The sequence below is a fragment of the Schistocerca nitens genome, chromosome 9 (genome assembly GCF_023898315.1).
Source record: "Schistocerca nitens isolate TAMUIC-IGC-003100 chromosome 9, iqSchNite1.1, whole genome shotgun sequence".
Lineage (NCBI taxonomy): Eukaryota > Metazoa > Arthropoda > Insecta > Orthoptera > Acrididae > Schistocerca > Schistocerca nitens.
This window is the reverse complement of record NC_064622.1, coordinates 359,203,703-359,228,855: the sequence shown is the minus strand read 5'-3', so window position 1 is coordinate 359,228,855 and position 25,153 is coordinate 359,203,703. Positions and strand designations below refer to the sequence as shown.

Below are 25,153 nucleotides of genomic sequence, written 5' to 3'. Positions count from 1 at the left end.
ACAGTATCAGTAGTCACAAGAGGTCTCACTATGTGCAAGCCTTCATTCAGTGGACAGTATCAGTAAGCAGCAGATAAGGAGGAATGTGAACCGGTAGTCAGGTCAACATGTAACTTGAAATAATCGAACTTTTTTTGGAAAGGGGGTCTTGAAATTACTGCATTGTGTTCAAAGTTACTGAACATTCCAAGCTGAGCACTTTCACCATGACGACGCATTATTTTAATGACAATGGATAAAAAATTGAGGCATACATTACACAAGGTGAGCAACATCCCTGACCTCTGAAGACAGACGTGTCAGTCCCAATTACATTGGTTGAAAATAACACTGTGCATTATGAAACCCATACCTGTTATCACAGGAACACGAGCGCCAATTTCAGTATGTAAGAACTTAAAATTTTCAGCATATATATGTCAATTTTTTCCCCTTTTTATGTTTGTAGTAGTAGTAGTAGTAGTAGTAGTAGTACAGTTTTAATTTATCCCAAAAAAGGAGTTCGACTGGGATGTAGGAACAAAAATCAGCTGCTAATCCCACATACGTAAGTCTATTACATTTTAAATTTGGTGCTAATTCAAAGCCACATATTTGCACACTTTATATGATCTGAGGACATATGCAATAACTTTGCCTCCAGTGTGCTGAAACCAACAATGTCCTTGTTGTTGTTGTTGTTGTTGTTGTTGTTGTCTTCAGTCCTGAGACTGGTTTGATGCAGCTCTCCATGCTACTCTATCCTGTGCAAGCTTCTTCATCTCCCAGTACTTACTGCAACCTACGTCCTTCTGAATCTGCTTAGTGTATTCATCTCTTGGTCTCCCTCTATGATTTTTACCCTCCACACTGCCCTCCAATGCTAAATTTGTGATCCCTTGATGCCTCAGAACATGTCCTACCAACCGGTCCCTTTCATCTTGTCAAGTTGTGCCACAAACTCTTCTTCTCCCCTATTCTATTCAATACCTCCTCATTAGTTATGTGATCTACCCATCTAATCTTCAGCATTCTTCTGTAGCACCACATTTCGAAAGCTTCTATTCTCTTCTTGTCTAAACTATTTATCGTCCATGTTTCACTTCCATACATGGCTACACTCCACACAAATACTTTCAGAAACGACTTCCTGACATTTAAATCTATACTCGATGTTAACAAATTTCTCTTCTTCAGAAATGCTTTTCTTGCCATTGTCAGTCTACATTTTATATCCGCTCTACTTTGACCATTATCAGTTATTTTGCTCCCCAAATAGCAAAACTCCTTTACTACTTTAAGTGTCTCATTTCCTAATCTAATTCCCTCAGCATCACCAGACTTAATTCGACTACATTCCATTATCCTCGTTTTGCTTTTGTTGATGTTCATCTTATATCCTACTTTCAAGACACTGTCCATTCCATTCAACTGCACTTCCAAGTCCTTTGCTGTCTCTGACAGAATTACAATGTCATCGGCGAACCTCAAAGTTTTTATTTCTTCTTCATTGATTTTAATACCTACTAAGAATTTTTCTTTTGTTTCCTTTACTGCTTTCTCAATATACAGATTGAATAACATCGGGGAGAGGCTACAACCCTGTCTCACTCCCTTCCCAACCGCTGCTTCCCTTTCATGTCCCTCGACTCCTGTTGTTGTTGTTGTTGTGGTCTTCAGTCCTGAGACTGGTTTGATGCAGCTCTGCCATCTGCTTTCTGTACAAATTGTAAATAGCCTTTCGCTCCCTCTATTTTACCCCTGCCACCTTTAGAATTTGAAAGAGAGTATTCCAGTCAACATTGTCAAAAGCTTTCTCTAAGTCTACAAATGCTATTGCCTCACGTGTTCCAATATTTCTACGGAATCCAAACTGATCTTCCCCAAGGTTGGCTTCTACTAGTTTTTCCATTTGTCTGTAAAGAATTCGGGTTAGTATTTTGCAGCTGTGGCTTATTAAACTGATTGTTCAGTAATTTTCACATCTGTCAACACCTGATTTCTTTGGGATTGGAATTATTATATTCTTCTTGAAGTCTGAGGGTATTTCGCCTGTCTCATACATCTTGCTCACCAGATGGTCGAGTTTTGTCAGGACTGGCTCTCCCAAGGCCGTCAGTAGTTCTAATGGAATGTTGTCTACTCCAGGGGCCTTGTTTCGACTCAGGTCTTTCAGTGCTCTGTCAAACTCTTCACGCAGTATTGTATCTCCCATTTCGTCTTCATCTACATTCTCTTCCATTCCCAGAATATTGTCCTCAAGTACGTCGCCCTTGTATAGACCCTCTATATACTCCTTCCACCATTCTGCTTTCCCTTCTTTGCTTAGAACTGGGTTTCCATCTGAGCTCTTGATATTCATACAAGTGGATCTCTTTTCTCCAAAGGTCTCTTTAATTTTCCTGTAGGCGGTATCTCTCTTACCCCTAGTGAGATAAGCCTCTACATCCTTACATTTGTCCTCTAGCCATCCCTGCTTAGCCATTTTGCACTTCCTGTCGATCTCATTTTTGAGACGCTTGTATTCCTTTTTGCCTGCTTCATTTACTTCATTTTTATATTTTCTCCTTTCATCAATTAAATTCAATATTTCTTCTGTTACCCAAGGATTTCTACTAGCCCTCGTCTTTTTACCTACTTCATCCTCTGCTGCCTTCACTATTTCATCCCTCAGAGCTACCCATTCTTCTTCTACTGTATTTCTTTCCCCCATTTGTGACAATTGTTCCCTTATGCTCTCCCTGAAACTCTGTACAACCTCTGGTTTAATCAGTTTGTCCAGGTCCCATCTCCTTAAATTCCCACCTTTTTGCAGTTTCTTCAGTTTTAATCTACAGCTCATAACCAATAGATTGTGGTCATGAGTCCACATCTGCCCCTGGAAATGTCTTACAATTTAATACCTGGTTCCTAAATCTCTGTTGTACCATTATATAATTATCTGATACCTTCTTGTCCTTGCATGGTAAAAAACACCACCCTACTATATGTAAACTCGTTAATGAGCAATGCAGCAGATATTGGGCTTTTGTTCTAAAGTATTACTTTTATTGTGTTAACCGGTTTTCGGCTTGACATTGATGTTTGAAGATGGCCTTGTACGCTGAAAACCGGTTAACATAATAAAAGTAATACTGTAGAACAAAAGCAAACTGGTGCTTTTCATTTATTATAAAACTACAGCTCATAGAAACTGGGAAATTATACTCAGCAACCTACAATAATTAGTAACCTTGCTGCAATGATGAAACTACAGGTCACAGAAACGAAGATATTATTTAACACTTAATTTTGAGGAGGAGAGCAATATAAACAATGAAAATCCAGTATTAAATTGGAAAATAGCAATACTGATTGCAGCCTATCATTTTAAAAATTCAATGTTTAACCTACACTTCACATTACTTCAACTAACTTTCAATTTAATGACTACTATGTGTATAATGTTATTACCTGTTCCATAATGAAATTTTCCTTGCATTAAGCCAGCTTTTCCAGCCAAAAGTTCAATCAGTTTCCCCACTGTCATTCGAGAAGGAAATCCATGAGGGTTCATGATCATATCTGGACAGATACCCTGATCGTTGAATGGCATGTCTTCCTGCTCCACTATGAGACCTGTAAAATTAATAACAAATTATGTATAGCTAAATTAACAACAAATTATGGATAGCCAACAAAAAAAAATAAAATAGTTGATCTCTGTGGCACAAGAACTGGATACAGTAATCACAAAGTAGTTCCAATCAGCGTTTACATTAGATAACCATTAAAACAACACCCCTGAAACTTAGAATTTATATATCAAGGGCAAGGTAAAAATCTGATTGCCTAGCACACAGTTGGTGTTACATCGAGATTTTATTTTTGTTATTATGTAATACATAAGTAAAGTATCAGCTTGACCTGTAGAATAGGTTTGTGTACATGTGGTAGGTTTATTTATTATTATTAATGGTGATAATTTCTGGGGTTTGTTCGAATTGATGAACAGCAATAAAGTACCATAAAAAAAGACTACAAGCATGAAGGGATGCAGGTGGTCAAGGACATAACCAAAATGGGAAAAAGGAGGAGGGGGTGGGGGGAGGCAAGAGGTCCAGGCACCCCTTCCCCCAAAATCACCTAAATGAATTGGCAGCCATACAGTAAAATCGAAAGATATTTGGATTTTCAATCATAAGACAAGAAAAGGATGTGCAGTGTCAAAAGCCAGAAAGGCCAATGATATATTTAAACTATCTATGCATCCATATATTTGGATTTGTCTGTCACCCAAAAATCGTGTTGATCAACAAAAATATTGCCCAAATGGCAATGGTTGCATTTCTTTAAGAATTCCGATGTGGGATATTCAAGAGAATGGAAAGGGTATGGGATGACAACGCATTCTATATTTCGATTGTTTCTAAAAAATATTTCTGTAGGTTGCATGATTCTGTCCAGGCCGACTGCATCTTGCATCCCTCCCCCTTTCGTCCAAACACTATTTATGCTTTTGTAATACTATGATAACTGAAGCCAGCAATTCCATGCACAATTAAATCTTAAAATATGCATGCAATCATGGACTATCAAATGACTAAACACACACAGTTAAGGATAAAGGGTATTTATAAATGGTGGAAAAATCGAAATTTTTTATGGCTTTATTAAATTCTACAGTCTTTCCTGATTACATTGATATATACATTATGGGGTTTCAAATGAAAAATGACCTATATATATCAAATTTTAAAATTACCGTCATGTATGCTGCCAAGCTCCCTTCATTTCTGTTGCAGAAACCAGTATTATTTCGAAAAGAACTGTGAACTTTCTGTTTCCAGTGATTATACATATGATACAGTGTAGCCTATATGTTGATAACAATGCAGGTCTCTAGTGTCTGTAAATGATTATTTTTGCTAGTAGTTACTTTTGTTTTTCTAAAGCAGTCTATTCACATGTTACTGAATGTTTGTTGCCCAACATATATTTGTGGAAGTACATGTCCTTTAGTTTGCAATCAATATGAACTATGCCACACATCAAGAAATTCAATAAAAGGAAATTCTGTGGTAACCAACCAGTTCACAAACAAAGCAAGCCACACTGTTGAAAGTAACCTATGTATCAGTTCATTAGGGAAGTAATTCCCACATGGCACATCTCCTGGTGATGTGCATAATTCATATGATGTGAATCTGAAGTTAGTGTATGCAATGCGTGCAACAGGAAAAGGAAAAAAGTCTGCTCAAACGTTTTGTGGTTTGATGGACCTTCCTCCTCCTCCCAGTAGATACCTTTAGGTGTCTTGATGGCTCTGTCTAAGGCATCTATGAAACTAGCAGTAGAAGAAACTGTAAATATTAGTGGAACTCGGGGCATTGCTGTTGCACTTGATGGGACATGACAACATCAAGGCCATCATTCCTTGAATGGTGTTGTATGTGCTACTTCTCTGGAGAATGGAAAAGTTGTTGATGTTGAGTGCTTATCTAAGTACTGCCACACTTGCCATGGTAACACTGAAGGGCATATTGAAGATCAGTGCTCTAAGAATTATGATGGTACAGTGGAAGTACAGAGTGTGATGGAGCTCTACAATAAGTACTTAGGTGATGGAGACTCTAAAGCTTTCAGTAAAATTAATGAGTTCACTGTTTATGGTGATACCTTTGGTAACAAAACTGGAGTGTTGTGGACATGTGCAAAAGAGGATGGGTGCTAGATTGAGGAAGGTACGAAGAGAAATGAAAGGAAAGTTGCTATCTGATGGACAATCTCTGTCTGGCCGAGGCAGATTGATAGAAACCGAAATAGACCTTCTTCAGAGTTATTATGGACTGGCTATTAGACGAACTACACCTCTGAATGATGTTACAGCAACGAGAAAAGCTGTATGGGCCATCTACTTTCACAGTTGTCCACAGATGACCATCCTGTTCATGGAATTTGCACTAAAGGAGCAGATTCTTGGTGTGGTTACCAAAAAGCAAAAGGAAGTGGTCAAATATACCATCATAAGCATTCTCTTCCTGAACCTGTTATGAATGAAATAAAACCAATTTTTAGAGACCTGAGTGACCCAGTTTTGCTTAGTAAATGTCTTCATGGGGGCACCCAGAATACAAATGAATGTTTCAACTATTGCATATGGGAAAGATTATCCAAGAATGTTTTTGTGAGACTTAATACATTAAAAGTTGGTGTACTAGATGCAGTGACATGTTTCAATGATGGAGTGATATGCAGTGATATGTTTCAATGATGGAGTGATAGGAAGGTTGAAAGTCCTGACAAATTTAGGCATAAAATGTGGCTCTATTATGGAAGATCAATTGCTTGCATGTGACAGACAACAGCTGCATGAAGTTGAAAGATTCACTCTTCAAGTTGCCAAAGAAGCAAGAAGTGCAAAAGGAGTGCCAAGAGGAAGGGTGAAGAAATGCTGCAGGATGAAGACTATGCTTCAGGAATGTTTTGAGGCACAGTTTAATTGGATTCATATCTACATTCACAATTTCCCACAAGTCGTATTTTTCAGAATTCAGGTTCAAATATTTCCTTAAGTTTATAAAGCATTGCTCTAATTTTTTCTGTAACTTGCAATAGTCCATACTTATGAAATGAGAGACTTAAAGTAGTAATGGAGTTTTGCTATTTGGGGAGCAAAATAACTGATGATGGTCGAAGTAGAGAGGATATAAAATGTAGACTGGCAATGGCAAGGAAAACGTTTCTGAAGAAGAGAAATTTGTTAATATCGGTTATACACTCCTGGAAATTGAAATAAGAACACCGTGAATTCATTGTCCCAGGAAGGGGAAACTTTATTGACACATTCCTGGGGTCAGATACATCACATGATCACACTGACAGAACCACAGGCACATAGACACAGGCAACAGAGCATGCACAATGTCGGCACTAGTACAGTGTATATCCACCTTTCGCAGCAATGCAGGCTGCTATTCTCCCATGGAGACGATCGTAGAGATGCTGGATGTAGTCCTGTGGAACGGCTTGCCATGCCATTTCCACCTGGCACCTCAGTTGGACCAGCGTTCGTGCTGGACGTGCAGTCCGCGTGAGACGACGCTTCATCCAGTCCCAAACATGCTCAATTGGGGACAGATCCGGAGATCTTGCTGGCCAGGGTAGTTGACTTACACCTTCTAGAGCACGTTGGGTGGCACAGGATACATGCGGACGTGCATTGTCCTGTTGGAACAGCAAGTTCCCTTGCCGGTCTAGGAATGGTAGAACGATGGGTTCGATGACGGTTTGGATGTACCGTGCACTATTCAGTGTCCCCTCGACGATCACCAGTGGTGTACGGCCAGTGTAGGAGATCGCTCCCCACACCATGATGCCGGGTGTTGGCCCTGTGTGCCTCGGTCGTATGCAGTCCTGATTGTGGTGCTCACCTGCACGGCGCCAAACACGCATACGACCATCATTGGCACCAAGGCAGAAGCGACTGTCATCGCTGAAGACGACACGTCTCCATTCGTCCCTCCATTCACGCCTGTCGCGACACCACTGGAGGCGGGCTGCACGATGTTGGGGCGTGAGCGGAAGACGGCCTAACGGTGTGCGGGACCGTAGCCCAGCTTCATGGAGACGGTTGCGAATGGTCCTCGCCGATACCCCAGGAGCAACAGTGTCCCTAGTTTGCTGGGAAGTGGCGGTGCGGTCCCCTACGTCACTGCGTAGGATCCTACGGTCTTGGCGTGCATCCGTGCGTCGCTGCGGTCCGGTCCCAGGTCGACGGGCACGTGCACCTTCCGCCGACCACTGGCGACAACATCGATGTACTGTGGAGACCTCACGCCCCACGTGTTGAGCAATTCGGCGGTACGTCCACCCGGCCTCCCGCATGCCCACAATACGCCCTCGCTCAAAGTCCGTCAACTGCACATACGGTTCACGTCCACGCTGTCGCGGCATGCTACCAGTGTTAAAGACTGCGATGGAGCTCCGTATGCCACGGCAAACTGGCTGACACTGACGGCGGCGGTGCTCAAATGCTGCGCAGCTAGCGCCATTCGACGGCCAACACCGCGGTTCCTGGTGTGTCCGCTGTGCCTTGCGTGTGATCATTGCTTGTACAGCCCTCTCGCAGTGTCCGGAGCAAGTATGGTGGGTCTGACACACCGGTGTCAATGTGTTCTTGTTTCCATTTCCAGGAGTGTAGATTTAAGTGTCAGGAAGTCATTTCTGAAAGTATTTGTATGGAGTGTAGCCATGTATGGAAGTGAAACACGGACAATAAATAGTTTGGACAAGAAGAGAATAAAAGGTTTCGAAATGTGGTGCTAAGAAGAATGCTGAAGATTAAATGGGTAGATCACATAACTAATGAGGAAGTATTGAACAGAATTGGGGAGAAGAGATGTTTGTGGCACAGCTTGACAAGAAGAAGGGAAGGTTGATAGGACATGTTCTGAGGCATCAGGGGATCACAAATGTGGAATTGGAGGGCAGCGTTTAGGGTAAAAATTGTAAAGGGAAACCAAGAGATGAATACACTAAGCAGATTCAGAAGGACGTAGGTTGCAGTAAGTACTGGGAGATGAAGAAGCTTGCACAGTATAGAGTAGCATGGAGAGCTGCATCAAACCAGTCTCAGGACTGAAGACCAAAACAACAACAACAATGTAGTAGACCGAAGCTTTATTGCAGAACCAACTAAATTATAGAAAAAGTAACATTTTTATTAGGAACAAAATTATAATTAAAATGTAAGATGTGATATTTTTTATATTTGTAATATACATAATTGGTGGAATTAAATAGGTCTAATACATCACCCATCATGTGATGCATATCTGGTAGAGATTTGGTCTCCTTCAAATGTATAACATTGGAGTAAAAGGAACCTCAATTAGAGGAACCATTTTGGAAAAAAAATTGCATCAATTTCTTTGTAATTTTTTTAATAACTCTAATCAGGTTCAAAAATATTCAAAATACTTCTAATTTGTTTAGAAAATGTGCTGCATTACCTGATATCAACAAAAAATCTGTAAATCATATTCATTTTAAACAGTGCCTGAAAGAAATAGGTGTCGATTTTTACATAATATTGAGCCAGAAAAGTACCCTGTATCCTTAAAGGAAAAACATGGAATGTTAGAATTCAGTCTCTTGTTGCAATGCATTCTATTTTATTTAATTCTGAAACAATGTACAACAGCCACTTTATCCTAATTCTCAACCAATTTGGAGTAGCTCTGCGTGTTGAGCCACTGAGCTGGCAATCGCTGGATTCAGGAGGCGAAGTGGTTTGAATCATTCCACCGGCAACCTTGAAAATGTTTTTTTGTGGTTTCATATATTCAGTTTAGGTAAATGCTAGGGTTAGTTCATTACTATAGGCCACAGCCAATTTCTTCAGAATACCTTTTTTTCCTGACATAGTCCAATTCTCTTAAAAATGTAGCCCCTCTGCTTAAATGAAAATAGCTGCATCAAAGGCAAGCTAAGCATGTCTTTTGAGGCTCCCAGCACTACATGCCTTATGATAAATAAATAATAATTCAAATTCTTCTCATTAAGGCTCATGCATTTTTCTGCCGGGACATTCTTTAATGCAGAGAATGATCTTTCTTACATTACAAGAAGTGACGTACATTTACTTAAAGGAGGAAATTTCGGAAAGTGATTTTTCTTGCTTCTCTGTCGAACCGAGGTCTCTCTATTCCATAAGCCTGTCAGTAATAATCACAGAGTCCCAAAAAATTAACGCTGATGCATTCCTGATCACTTCCTCAGCTCACATCCATACTGAAAGGAGAAGAGTGTAAAATAACCTTGGTGGATGAAGGGAGATTGGAGCATGACTGCTTCTTACATGGGAAACTCCCCATTGCATCCTCCTCAGATTTAGTTGTTAGATGGCCAAGTGGATAGCCCATCAAGAACTCAACACAGATCAAGTATGAAAACTGGAAGAATAAGTACTGAACTGTGAAAAAAATGAGAAACAGAAACAGTGAATGGCCTAAGCTTAACGAATGCAATATTGAGCTGAACTAAATACCTACAGTGTCATGGTTAAGTGGTCACGGTGTTTGACTGTAAAGTGGATGAGCCGTGTTCACAACTTTCTCGTGTCGTGTTGCATCCCGCAACTACCCTCCTGACCTGGTACAGAAGCAAATAACCAGAGCCACTTCCTCATCTCCTCAAACCCAGAACCTCCCACAGAAGAACCCCAGAAGTGCCCCACTTGTGACAGGATACTTTCCGGGACTGGATCAGACTCTGAATGTGGCTCTCCAGCAGGGATATGACTTCCTCAAATCCTGCCCTGAATTGAGATCCATCCTTCATGAAATCCTCCCCACTCCACCAAGAGTGTCTTTCCGCCGTCCACCTAACCTTCGTAACCTCTTAGTTCATCCCTATGAAATCCCCAAACCACCTTCCCTACCCTCTGGCTCCTACCCTTGTAACCACCCCCGGTGTAAAACCTGTCCCATGCAGCCTCCCACCACCACCTACTCCAGTCCTGTAACCCGGAAGGTGTACACGATCAAAGGCAGAGCCACGTGTGAAAGCACCCACGTGATTTACCAACTGACCTGCCTACACTGTGAAGCTTTCTATGTGGGAATGACCAGCAACAAACTGTCCATTTGCATGAATGGACACAGGCAGACAGTGTTTGTTGGTAATGAGGATCACCCTGTGGCTAAACATGCCTTGGTGCACGGCCAACACATCTTGGCACAGTGTTACACCGTCCGGGTTATCTGGATACTTCCCACTAACACCAACCTGTCAGAACTCCGGAGATGGGAACTTGCCCTTCAGTATATCCTATCTTCTCGTTATCCGCCAGGCCTCAATCTCCGCTAATTTCAATTTGCCACCGCTCATACCTCACCTGTCTTTCAACAACATCTTTGCCTCTGTACTTCCACATCAACTGACATCTCTGCCCAAACTCTTTGCCTTTACAAATGTCTGCTTGTGTCTGTGTATGTGCGGATGGATATGTGTGTGTGTGTGTGTGTGTGTGTGTGTGTGTGTGTGTGTGTGTGTGTGTGTGTGCGCGCGAGTGTATACCTGTCCTTTTTTCCCCCTAAGGTAAGTCTTTCCGCTCCCGGGATTGGAATGACTCCTTACCCTCTCCCTTAAAACCCACATCCTTTCGTCTTTCCCTCTCCTTCCCTCTTTCCTGATGAAGCAACCGTTTGTTGCGAAAGCTTGAATTTTGTGTGTATGTTTGTGTGTCTATCGCCCTGCCAGCACTTTCTTTTGGTAAGTCACATCATCTTTGTTTCTAGATATATTTTTCCCACGTGGAATGTTTCCCTCTATATATATATCATTATTAAACACTGTTTTCCAACACACTAATAAATACTGCAATGAAATTTAATTTCAACTTTATCTTATAGCACATGGCATAATACAAAAGTCTGCTAAATGAAAGTAATCTTACCAACTACTCCCTTTTGTCCATGTCGGCTACTGAACTTGTCACCAATTTCAGGCCGTCTTGTTTGTCTGAGCAAAACTTTAATTAAGAAATCTTCTTCGTTATTAGATGAAACCATTACTTTCTCAATATATGATGGCTCTGCACCCTTATAACTAATTGGAACATCACGGTATTCTGTAGCTTGCTCTTGCCCAGTGTTAACTGGATTCAGTGTAACTGTTGGCATTGACTTATTCACAAGACACTAAAAGAGAGAAACAGCATTGGCTATTAAGTGACACTGAAAAGAAAATGATACAAAATTCTTAAAGGAGTCAAGAGTTAAATGTGATGTAAAATATGACTGTAGTTGTAAAATAATCACCTTAAGTTATAGTTTTGAAATTTTACCAACAAAAAGCTTCAAACTGTAGAGCAAGCTTTAAACATACAATGAAATACCAGTGGTATAATACTTCCAAATTTCATGTGCTATGCAGAGACTAATCTCTGCATAACAACATCTAAAATCTATGTTAGTGAAGAGTCTAGCTTTAGATGAAAACACCCATAACTGTTATATACTAACTACATTGCTATAGCATTTTTGCCCCCAAGAGTATTCTTTGAAGTAAGGCAGGGAAACCGTCATTTAGTGTCCTGTTAATGATATCATTAGAACTGGACAAATACTAATATTGGTGAAGGTATTTGACCCTGTCTTTTTTAAAGGAACTATTCTGTAATTTGCTTTAAGCAATGTTGAGAAAACACAGGAACCATTCTGGCATTTGCTTTAAGCAATGTTTAGAAACCATAGAAAAATTGTCAGAGTGGTCAGACAAGGATTTAAACTTCTGTTTCCCAGATTACAGTTCAGTGTCTTACCACTGTGACACCTTGCTCACTGTGTTTACTTTGAGTTGCTTGGTATATTACCATAACAATGTAATGCAGTGTCAAAGAAATAGAAGTGCAAACACCACTGAAATAATTTTCTTTCTTTCTTTGAGGGGGGGGGGGGGGCAATTTATGCTAAGAGTGCTCATTAACCAAAAAATTAACAAGAGTGTATGTGGCAGTATTTAGAGCATGGCTAATATTGTCCTTTATTAAAACAATAGCAGACCATGATTAACAAAACTTAGGGCCCACATGCTTCAGCATCATCTCAGTATAAACATAAAATTGCAAAATAGTATCAAAGAAATTTATTGAGGACAAAGAAAAAGGAAGGTAGTAGTACGATTTCTCGTACAACTGACATATGTTTGGAGAAAGAATTTAACAGGCAGAAAGAGACAGGTAGTAAATCCATGGCAGGTACAAATTTTATAGACAATGGGTAACCATTCAAGGTTTCCTAAGTAATTACCTGTCAGACAGGCCTGTAGTAAATATAGTTCAATTAACAACAAGCGTGCTGAGTGAGAAAAAGTAAAGACAGCGATTATTCCTAACATATAGATGAATGCATGAAAAGGATTTGTTAAGCAACAAAAGGTGTATCAAGTTGTCAGTGCAGCTGGATGTGACAGTGATGTGACTACTGTGTCATGAAAGAGCTGATAGTCTCCAAAAAGATCAGTAAACACTTTTAGCAGTTCATGTTTATGAACAATCCACATGAAATTTCCTCATATATACACACTGCATTTCCTTTTATTTCTCACTTATTGTTACGTCTCCCTGACATACGTCACATAAATGCTTTTTTAAAGACCACATAAAACACGACGAAGAATAGCAACTAGCTGAACCTGTGACATACATAATGAATCAGAATCACAATGTACACTTTTTTTGAGATCATATTCACATACCTGCCTGTTTTCCACTTTCTCTCCTGGTGAAGCAATGCCATCAGCATCTAAACAAGTATGTTGCCATGCTGGTTTCTTTGTTTCTGGGTCAACCAGGGGACCCAAAATACGGTCATACGTCTGATTTGCATAACGTTTAAGAGTACATTTAGCATTTCGGTAAACAAGGCATCTTCCATAACCTATGAACGTAAAATTTTGATAAGTATTATGTGAAACAGTTTTAGCCATTATAGGAAATACGAGTTAGTTAAGCAATGTGCAGAGAGTAAAACAATCCTCTACACTGTAATTTGCAGTTAATTCTTTTGGAAAATTTTGCTATTAGTTAAAATGGGTTTCTTTGAAATATAAATGTAAATGTATAACTGACGTTAACAAGTGACACACAGGATAATCAAACAATTTGTAATACTGAATTATCTGAATGCATCCCAACCCCATCTTGAACAACTTGGGTAGTAGGGTTACATTTACACAGTTACATCATAATAGTTTGTGAATATTCAAGTGAGTCTCAAAGAATTAATTAAAATCCTTGGTACAATTTAATTAAATATGACGAACAAATGAGATTCACTTACTGTACCTCTATCGATGGATGCTTTATTTATTATTAGGGCATCCTCAATGTCATAACCACTGTAGCTCATAACAGCTACAATTGCATTTTGTCCCGCTGGAATTTTATCAAAGTTTGTCAGTTCAATTGTATGAGACTTCACCATAGGTGCCTGTGGATATACCAAATTATACAGCAATGTATCTATCCGATTTCGTTGGTTATAACCAATTGTACCTGTGAAAAAGATAGTTAGATTAGGTCACATTTATTCTTAAAACTATGCTTATTATTAAAACTATACTAATTAAATAATGTAAAAAGAAAAATTTTGTACTCCCAAATACAATACTACCACAAACATGTTATGATAATGGTTGTAAGTGTACAGGCGCATCAGGACAGACTAGGTGTGAGCAACCTCTGAGAGCATTAAAGGAGAAAGAGAAATTTTCATTTGATAAATAATGGTTTATTCCTTCAAGAAATACAATTAGGTGCACCCAGAAAAAATCTGTTATGCAGTCAGTCAGTCTTTATGAGACCAAGAGGTCATCAAATTAGAAGAGTAACTTATAAGGACCTAATAACAATGGAAAGTCCAGGTTGGATATCAACAATATTAAGAAAACTACAGACTGCTACTCACAGTAAAAATGACACGTTGAGTTGCAGACAATCACAACAAAAAGAATGGAGGGTGAGGGTTGGCAGGTTGATGCCAGGATGAGAAAAATAAGTTTAATGTGTGTGGGGACCTAAGTCCATGTAGGAATAAGGAAGGAAGTATGTCCTATCTATCAGAGGGCCAACAAAAGATAGAGCAAGCAGCATGGGCTGAACGTCCTTGGTGGCTGCCGGCAAGCACTGTGAGATTCTTTCCCCATGATTCCTACATCAGGGGCTGATTCTGTATCTGCAGTTTGACGGGGGAGGGGGGAGGCAAGGTGGGGATGGGAGGGGGGAGGCAAGGTGGGGGGTGGGGATGGGAGGGGAGGGAACCTCTAATGAAGCAATGATCATACTACAGCATGTAGGCCACAATTAATTGTAAACACCAAAAAAAGCATATAAGAAATTACACTTGGACTGGTCGCATACCTGTACATAAAGGCACACTTATAGTACAGGGACAAGAAAAAATCATTTTATTTTGTGGCCAAGTTTGGTGTTATTTTTCACCTAATTTAGTGCTTTTTTTGCCACACTAAGTGCCATTTTGTTGCCAAATTCAATGTTATTTTATTTTGTCTCTTTTGGCGTCCCCCCCCCCCCCCCCCCCATGTTATTTGTCTCCAGATTCAGTGTTATTTGCCTCCAATTTTGATGCTCTTTTTCTTTCAATTTCGGTGCTATTTTTTGCAAATTTCGGTGCTATTTACTACAAATTTCAGTGATACTTTCTGCAAATTTTGGTGAAATTTTTTGCAAGTTTAAGTACCCTTTTTTTTCAATTTTCAATCCCATTTTTTGCAAATTTTGGTGTTATTTTTTGCATATTTCTGTGCTATTTTTTGTATATTTCTGTGCTATTTTTTGTGAATTTTGGTATTTTTTGCCAATTTTGATTCTTTTTTGTTGACTTCCTTGTTCTTTTAGCAAAATTCAAAGTTTTTTTTCTTTACCAAATTCTGAGTGTTTCCTTTTTTGCCAAATTTTCAATTACTTTTGCCAAATTATGTGTTACTTTTTACCAAATTAGGTGTTTTTTTCTCCAAATTTAGTGTTATTTTTGCCAACTTTAGGGTTATTTTTTGCCAAATTTGTCTTTATATCTCGTCAAATTTTGTGTTACTTCTTGCCAGATTCAATGATTTATCTCAAGTTCAGTGTTATTTATTTGCCAATTTTGGTGCTATTTCTTGCCACCCCATTGTTATTTTTTTCCTATTTCAGTGCTACTGTTCACATCACTTCATACGTCGTTATGTAGGAAATGAACTGTCATTTTAAGATTACGTATGAACCTCATCTTTTAAAAAAAGGAAAATGTAATGTCAATGTTCAGCAACTATCAGTTACAAATATTGTTAAACTGTCGTCTCAGATCTATAACATTTTTATACTAGAAAATGACAAATTTCACTATGTGTCATCAAAATCAAAAATTTTGTGTTGTTTTACTAAAAACCAATCATTTTCATGAATTTTTCCTGTTCTTATTTACACTACGTGAACCCAAATTCCATTGACAAAATTTTGGTGGTTATTCAGGGGTTCTTTGGTATAGGAGACTTGTGGTCTACAGAGGCCTCTAACAGGGTAATAATGTAATTATGATTTATTTGGTTTGTTACCCAGTTACCTTTGTTTCTCTGGAAATGTCTTCACAACAGTGGAAAAAGCCTGTAATCATGCAATCACCAAAATATACAATACAAAAAACAAAGAAATGCAGAAACCTCAGACAAAACAAACACTTTTATTGTAATGAGTTCAATTTGTTCCATAAGTATGCAACATATTAAAAAATGCAGGATGTTCCATTATAAGTACTGTTCAAACTGTCGATCACCACGATTGCAGCAATGTGTACAGAGACACAATGTGGACTGTCTTACATGCTCAACAATAACAGGAGTTTGGCATACAACTTCTGTGACTGCAAAAGTCCTAGCAATCAGATCCAAGTGAGGGTTCACAGAGGCCTCATAACCTAGGATCCTAACATTCCCACAGAAGAAGTTCATTGGTAACACGTGTGATGACTAAGCTGGCCATGAACAGGACCATCCCCACCAGTCTATTGTTCTCAAAACTAAATGCAGTTACTCTGTAACGAGTCACTGGTGACAATGAATCTTTTGCACTAAAATACTCAGAAAATGTCACTGAACAACCTCTACAATTTTCTTGGAGTTCAAGTTCACTGCGTTGTTGTGGCCTTCAGCCCAAAGACTGGTTTGTGCAGCTCTCTATGTTAGTCTGTTCTATGCGTGCCTTCTTCATCTCTGCAAAGATACTGAAGCTACACCTGTTTTGAACCTGGTTACCTTACTCAAGCCTTGTTCTCTCTCCAATTTTTACTCTCCAGCTATCACTCCATTACCAAATTGACAACTTGATTGCTCACAATCTGTCCTGTCAACCACGTACTTCCTTTAATTGAATTCTGCCATAAATTTCTTCTCTCCCCATTTCAAGTCAGTCCTTCCTCCTTAGTTATCCAATCTGATCAGAGTTTCTATTCTGTCCCTGTTGAACTGTTTATCACCCATGTTTCACTTCTGTACAACACTACACTCCAAAAACCTTCAAAAAATACCTCCTAACACTTAAATTTATATTCAATCTTAGCAAACTTCTTTTTTTTTTTTTTTTTTTTTTTTTTTTTTTTTTTTTTTTTTTTTTGCTTGGACCAGTCTGTATTTTACTCCACTTCAGTTATAATTAGTTATTTTGCTCAGAAAGAAAACCCATCTACTACTTTTAGTATTTCATCATCTATAATGATACCCCAACCAGCACTTCTGATTTAATTAGAATACATTCCATTACCATAGTTTTACTGTTGTCAATATTCATCTTATAACCTCTTTTCAAAATACTATCCACTTTATTCAACTGATTTTTGAAGTTCTTCCTCTGTCTGACAGAACTTTAATTCTCAACTTAACTTTTTCCTTGGTTTTCTTTCTTTACTGCTTGTTAATGTACAGACTGAATAATACTTGGGTAGGCTACAGCCCCATCTCTTTCCCTTCTCAGCTACTGCCTCCCTTTCATACCCTTTGATTCTAAAATTACGCCATGCATTTCACCCCTGCTAGCTTCGGATTTTTTATCTAAATCTGTAAATGTAGGTTTGTCTTCAGTTTATCTTCTAAAGTAAGTTGGAGGTTCAGTATTGCCTTGCAAGTTCCTATGTCTCCCCAGAATCCAAGGACCCCTTGTATAAGTTTTTCCATTTTATAAATGTATAAATGTTATTTATCTGCAATATGAAAAATAAAAACCTTGCAAGAAGTTTTATACGTACCCATGGCTTGCTTCCCCATAGCACACTGGTATGTATTTCTTGGACTTTGGTTGTGGTGTGGATAAGGAACAAGTCCAGCACAAACACCCAACAGAGTGAATGGTTCAATCTCGAGATGGGTTGTGAGTCGAGGATCAATGGTAGCTTCAGACAATGCAATGTGGCTATCATTCTCCTCATTTACATCAAGAAACTCCACAAGACCTTCAAAAGCATAAATGAATAAAGTTATACTGGTTCAGCAAACAAATACATTAACACAAGCATAGTACATAATTACACTTGAGAACTATATTGTTTCAATATCTGCCATTCCTTTAAATACATTTATGTACTGTTTCACTTAAATCTTCTGCATGGGCCTTAAACAACTAGTACTGGTTTGATTTGAATACATATCTATAAATAAAGAGTAGAAAATGTGGCCTTCAGTTCACTGTACAAACTCTGCTAGACATTTTAACAACAACTGACTTCTTTCAATAAACTATAAAATTACGAGACAGAATTACTGGCTGGAACTTACTTTCAATGGTATTTGCAGATATTTTGAGGAAACAAGGAGGATGTACAGGAGCAATGGAATATATAGCAATGAATAGTACACTGATACGGACGAAATTTTTCCAAGTAAGTGAAAAATTACTATCAAAACAATGAAGAATAAGTGTCACAACTGGAATAACAATTGCTGGGGAATGAGTGAGGAAGGTAGAGAGTCTCAAGCATCTGGGAAGTTTAATACAGTAGAATGGAAGAAACTTCCCCCTCCCCACAACTTGCACCATAAAGTGTCCCTCAGCACACTGCGTAGAGTGAAGATGTGGCTCAGAAGTACAATTGGCATTGACAGTTTTCTTAGGATCCACAGAAAAAGGTTGAAAAAACAGAGTTTTCAGGAAAAAGTGATTGACTTGGTCGGGAAAAATAAAAGATATTTACATTTTGCTTTTTCAGATAAATATTAGTGACAAATCCATAAAATAACCTGTGCTTTTTATATCAGTACTAACGTAAAAACTTTTGAGGTGTGCATTTTCAGTTTGTTTGCTGTATTAAAGTACAAGGACTTTCCTCCTACATTCGTGTTGTAAATATTCAATGATTTCAATAAAATAGTTAAAATAACACATTGTTATTCTTTATAGAGTATGAGTACCATGGTCTAATATTTCAGTAAATGGACAAAGTTTTTAACAGGGATATAACTGGAACTCTTTTATGACTATAAGAAGTTAACATTTGTCTTCCAGAATATTAAAAACTAGCAACCCAACCTAGATTCGCATGGGCAGTACTAATTGTAAGTATCTACAGTCAGACAACTTGTCTGGCGTGGCGTTAAATTTGTTTACAGGCCACTATGTAGATTTCTGTATAAAATTCAAACAACAGTATCAGGTAAGTGCATGCAAATGAAGCAAAGTTGGATCCTCTATTGAAATAATTTTTGAAAAATGTTTTACTGTTTGCATAAAAAATGGAGAACTGCAGATTTGTCGCTCTGTAATTATTCTCAAATGACTGCAGGGAAACTATTCAGTGAAAATATCCGATTCTTCTGCATTTTACTGTCTCACATTGCACCATGACAGTGAAGTCATTACCACTATGATATTTCTTTGCCTCTGCATTTCTGCCTCGACTGACATCTCTGCCCAAACTCTTTGTCTTTAAATATGTCTGCTTGTGTCTGTATATGTGTGGATGGATATGTGTGTGTATGCGAGTGTATACCCGTCCTTTTTTCCCCCTAAGGTAAGTCTTTCCGCTCCCGGGATGGAATGACTCCTTACCCTCTCCCTTAAAACCCACATCCTTTCGTCTTTCCCTCTCCTTCCCTCTTTCCTGATGAGGCAACAGTTTGTTGCGAAAGCTTGAATATTGTGTGTATGTTTGTGTTTGTTTGTGTGTCTGTCGACCTGCCAGCACTTTCATTTGGTAAGTCACATCATCTTTGTTTTTAGATATATTTATATTTATTTATTTATTCTCACATCAGAAACATACACAGGTGCATAGTTAACATATCATATAGCCTTTGACCAAAATTTGGCCACTCCCAGTCCATTTTCTGTTGCTTGATGGTGGTTTTCTGCAATACAGGAGGCTGGACACAGCCTTGTTCACAACAATTTCAATACTAAATAACTAGTTTTGGTGATTGCTGGCTGTCTTCAGATAGTAAGACAGGTGCCATGGTTCACATTAACGAAGTAGTTTCTGCAGTGGTCGAAGTGAACCATGGCATCTGTCTTCTGATTTCAAGATGGCCAGTGGTGACCAAAACTGTTAATTTTATATTGAAATTTCCAGATCACAAGAAATGCTGTATCAGCCAAGATTTGGTTCCAAGTGATTTCAACCTCTTCATGTAGGTAAAAAATTGGCTTGCCTTCTAACACTGACTCCTTCTAAGAACCTCCAAATATTGTCATGAGCTGGCTATAATCTTAGGTGGCAGATATTTGTGAAATAGTTGTGTTGTTGCTGCTGTTGTTGTTGATGCTGTTGTGATCTTCAGTCCAAAGGCTGGTTTGATGCAACTCTCCATCTTTATCTCTGAATAGCTATTGCATCTTACATCCTTATGAATCTGCTTACTGTATTCCTTTCTGGATCTCCCTCTATCATTTTTATCCCCCACACTTCACTCCAATAGTAAATTATGATCCCTTAATGTCTCAAAATGTGTCCTATCAACTAATCCCTTTTTACGTCAAGCCGCGCCACAAATTTGTTGCCCCATTTTAATTCAGTATCTCCTCCCTAGTTACGCAACCTACTCCTCTTATCATCAGCATTCTTCTGTAGCACCCCATTTCAAATGCCTCTATTCTCTCCTTGTCTAAACTGTTTATCGTCCATATTTCATTTCTATACATGGCTACACTCCAGACAAATACTTTCAGGAAAGACTTTCTAACATTTAAATTTATATTTGTGTTAACAACTTTCTCTATTTCAGAAATGCTTTTCTTGCCAGTGTCAGTTTACATTTGATATCCTCTCTCTTTCAGCCACAATCAGTTATTTTGCTGCTCAAATAGCAAAACTCATTTACTGCTTTTAGTGTCAAATTTCTTAATCAGTCTAATTCTCTGAGCATCACCTTTTCATTATGAAGAGAAGTAACTTGTAAGTGTAGCTTTACATATGTTTCTAATAAATTTGTTGTAATTATCCCAATATTTTATTTAATGGAAGGTATTTTTCAATCAAATTCTTTACATGGAGATCAAATGAGTCGGAAGCTATGTCTTCAAGCAGGCAGTTTGCAGTATTAGTTGGCAGTTCACGTAGTATGCTACTGCTGTCACAAGCCCAATGCAGTCTTTTTATAATACACCACATGGATCACCAAAATGGTATCCTGAGGTGCTCCCTGCCGCCGTTGGATAAGCAGCTGCCAGCAGAAAGTCATATACTCCTAGCTCACTTATTTGTTACATAGTTTAATTCTTATTTTCTTTGCGTGTTTTTGGTACTTGCATTGTTTAATTCATAAATTTAGTATTATAGTATTTGAGAGTTGTAGCATCGCGTTTTTAGTACCTGAATAGTTTAAATCGCGTAGTCTCCTTCCGCTGCCGAGCATAGGCAATCTTGTATTTTAATAACCGTTTAAATTTTTTGTCAATTTGTTTGTGCTCTCTGTAGATTAGTTCAGACGTTCTTTGCACAACAGTTTTTAGCATGGATAGGGACTGCAACTGCTGTGTTCGGATGCAGGCTGAGTTGGCGTCCCTTCGCTCCCAGCTTCAGGCAGTGTTGGCTTCGGTCACACAGCTTGAGGCTGTTGCCAATGGGCATCACTGTGGGGGTCCGGATGGGGGTTTGTCGGGGACGGCCAGCTCGTCCCACACATTCCCCGATCGGACTACGACTGTGGCTGCCCGGGATACTGCCCACATTGAGGCTGATCCCTCACCTGCGGTAGAGTGGGAGGTCGTCTCGAGGTGTGGCAGAGGGCGAAAGACATTCTGGAGGGCTTAACAGAAGGCCTCTCCGGTTTGTCTGTAGAACCGGTTTCAGGCTCTGTCTCAGGCTGATACTGATCTTCGGCGGGACATGGCTGCTTGTCCTGTTCCAGAGGTTGCTCCTCAGTCTGCAAGATCTGGGCGGTCGCAGAGGGTGGGCTTACTGGTAGTTGGGAGTTCCAACATCAGACGCGTAATGGGGCCCCTTAGGGATATGGCAGCAAGAGAGGGGAAGAAAACTGTTATAACCAGGAATAACACAATAACCTCTTCAGTCTGGTTTATTAAATCACAAATCACTTTTTAACAATTATGTTAGCCAAGCGTCTACCCAGGCTCACACTCAGAAGTAATGCAGAATTAAAGTTTGGTTATACCAATGTCCGAATGTGCATGGTGGGGTGCACGTCCCGTAATTATTCCCAAGTCCAGTGAAGTTCAGTCTCCCCAAGTGAAGTCGCAAGATTTCCGCCGAGCAGCCAGGTAACCTCGAGTGGTGCGGCGAGTCATCCACAAGCAGCTGGAACACGGCGTACTGCACTTCCCGATGAGAACTGTCGTTTGCGGCGGCGGGTTTATATAAGGCTTGCTAGTTAATGGTGCCGTCGGCTGGGGTCGCTGTTTTCCAGGGAAAACCAATCGCAATATTTCCTGGCGTAGCCAATTGCTGGGTGCTGACAAACGCGGGCGCGCGAAGGCGGCCAGCGATGGTAGCCGCGAGCCGCCCGGAGAAGTGCGGCCAGCGATGTATTTCTCGGCCACGTAAGGGGGCGTGCATGTGAAGACGGCCAGCGATGGAAGCAGCGGGCCGCCCAGAGAAGTGCGGTCAGCGATGTATTTGGCGGCCGCGTACTGGAGCGCGTTGTTCGGTGTTTGTTAGAAGTGGTGTATACCACAAAAACCAATGTGCACTCCGTGAGCATACCGGGGGGGGGGGGGGGGGGGGGGGGGGGGGGAGTCATTCCAGATGTGGAAAGGGTCCTTCCGGATGCCATGAAGGGTACAGGGTGCACCCATCTGCAGGTGGTCGCTCATGTCGGCACCAATGATGTGTGTCGCTATGGATCGGAGGAAATCCTCTCTGGTTTCTGGCGGCTATCTGATTTGGTGAAGACTGCCAGTCTTGCTACCGGGATGAAAGCAGAGCTCACCATCTGCAGCATCGTCGACAGGACTGACTGCGGACCTTTGGTACAGAGCCGAGTGGAGGGTCTGAATCAGAGGCTGAGACGGTTCTGCAACCGTGCGGGCTGCAGATTCCTCGACTTGCGCCATAGAGTGGTGGGGTTTCGGGTTTCGCTGGATAGGTCAGGAGTCCACTACACGCAGCAAGCGGCTACACGGGTAGCAGGGGTTGTGTGGCGTGGACTGGGCGGTTTTTTAGGTTAGATGGCCTCGGGCAAGTACAGAAAGGGCAACAGCCTCAAAGGGTGCAGGGCAAAGTCAGGACATGCAGGGACCAAGCAGCAATCGGTATTGTAATTGTAAACTGTCGAAGCTGCATTGGTAAAGTACCGGAACTTCAAGCGCTGATAGAAAGCACCGAAGGTGAAATCGTTATAGGTACAGAAAGCTGGCTGAAGCCAGAGATAAATTCTGCCGAAATTTTTACAAAGGCACAGACGGTGTTTAGAAAGGATAGATTGCATGCAATTGGTGGTGGCATGTTTGTCGCTGTTAGTAGTAGTTTATCCTGTAGTGAAGTAGAAGTGGATAGTTCCTGTGAATTATTATGGGTGGAGGTTACACTCAACAACCAAGCTAGGTTAATAATTGGCTCCTTTTACCGACCTCCCGACTCAGCAGTATTAGTGGCAGAACAACTGAGAGAAAATTTGGAACACATTTCACATAAATTTTCTCAGCATGTTATAGTCTTAGGTGGAGATTTCAATTTACCAGATATAGACTGGGACACTCAGATGTTTAGGACGGGTGGTAGGGACAGAGCATCGAGTGACATTATACTGAGTGCACTATCCGAAAATTACCTCGAGCAATTAAACAGAGAACCGACTCGAGGAGATAACATCTTGGACCTAATGATAACAAACAGGCCTGAACTTTTCGACTCTGTAAGTGCAGAACAGAGAATCAGTGATCATAAGGCCGTTGCAGCATCCCTGAATATGGAAGTTAATAGGAATATAAAAAAAGGGAGGAAGGTTTATCTGTTTAGCAAGAGTAATAGAAGGCAGATTTCAGACTACCTAACAGATCAAAACGAAAATTTCTGTTCCGACACTGACAATGTTGAGTGTTTATGGAAAAAGTTCAAGGCAATCGTTAAATGCATTTTAGACAGGTACGTGCCGAGTGAAACTGTGAGGGACGGGAAAAACCCACCGTGGTTCAACAACAAAGTTAGTAGACTACTGCGAAAGCAAAGAGAGCTTCACTCCAAGTTTAAACGAAGCCAAAACCTCTCAGACAAACAGAACCTAAACGATGTCAAAGTTAGCGTAAGGAGGGCTATGTGTGAAGCGTTCAGTGAATTCACAAGTAAAATTCTGTGTACCGACTTGACAGAAAATCCTAGGAAGTTCTGGTCTTACGTTAAATCAGTAAGTGGATCGAAATAGCACATCCAGACACTCCGGGATGATGATGCATTGAAACAGAGGATGACACGCGTAAAGCTGAAATACTAAACACCTTTTTCCAAACCTGTTTCACAGAGGAAGATCGCACTGCAGTTCCTTCTCTAAATCCTTGCACAAACTAAAAAATGGCTGACATCGAAATAAGTGTCCAAGGAATAGAAAAGCAACTGGAATCACTCAACAGAGAAAAGTCCAGTGGACCTGACGGGATACCAATCCGATTCTACACAGAGTACGTGAAAGGACTTGCCCCCCTTCTAACAGCCGTGTACCGCAAGTCTCTAGAGGAATGGGAGGTTCCAAATGATTGGAAAAGAGCACAGGTAGTCCCAGTCTTCAAGAAGGGTCATCGAGCAGATGCGCAAAACTATAGACCTATATCTCTGACGTCGATCTGTTGTAGAATTTTAGAACATGTTTTTTGCTCGAGTATCATGTCGTTTTTGGAAACCCAGAATCTACTCTGTAGGAATCAACATGGATTCCAGAAACAGCGATCGTGTGAGACCCAACTCGCTTTATTAGATACAGGCTCCCAGGTAGATGCTATTTTCCTTGACTCCCGGAAGGCGTTCGATACAGTTCTGCACTGTCGCCTGATAAACAAAGTAACAGCCTACGGAATATCAGACCAGCTGTGTGGCTGGATTGAAGAGTTTTTAGCAAACAGAGCACAGGATGATGTTATCAATGGAGAGACGTCTACAGACGTTAAAGTAACCTCTGGCGTGCCACAGGGGAGTGTTATGGGACCATTGCTTTTCACAATATATATAAATGACCTAGTAGATAGTGTCGGAAGTTCCAA

The 25,153-nt window shown here is 40.1% G+C and overlaps 1 protein-coding gene across 1 annotated transcript in view; it reads right to left on the bottom strand.

Moving 5' to 3' along the window:
* LOC126203496 (DNA-directed RNA polymerase III subunit RPC2) overlaps window positions 1-25,153 on the bottom strand; it is a 185,825-nt gene that overhangs the window by 22,015 nt on the left and 138,657 nt on the right. Inside the window, exons 14-18 of the mRNA XM_049937825.1 lie at window positions 17,763-17,966; window positions 13,811-14,020; window positions 13,222-13,403; window positions 11,420-11,663; window positions 3,433-3,597 (exon numbers count right to left, since the gene is read on the bottom strand). Coding sequence (XP_049793782.1) covers window positions 3,433-3,597; window positions 11,420-11,663; window positions 13,222-13,403; window positions 13,811-14,020; window positions 17,763-17,966 — 1,005 coding nt within the window. The remainder of the gene's footprint in view (window positions 1-3,432; window positions 3,598-11,419; window positions 11,664-13,221; window positions 13,404-13,810; window positions 14,021-17,762; window positions 17,967-25,153) is intronic.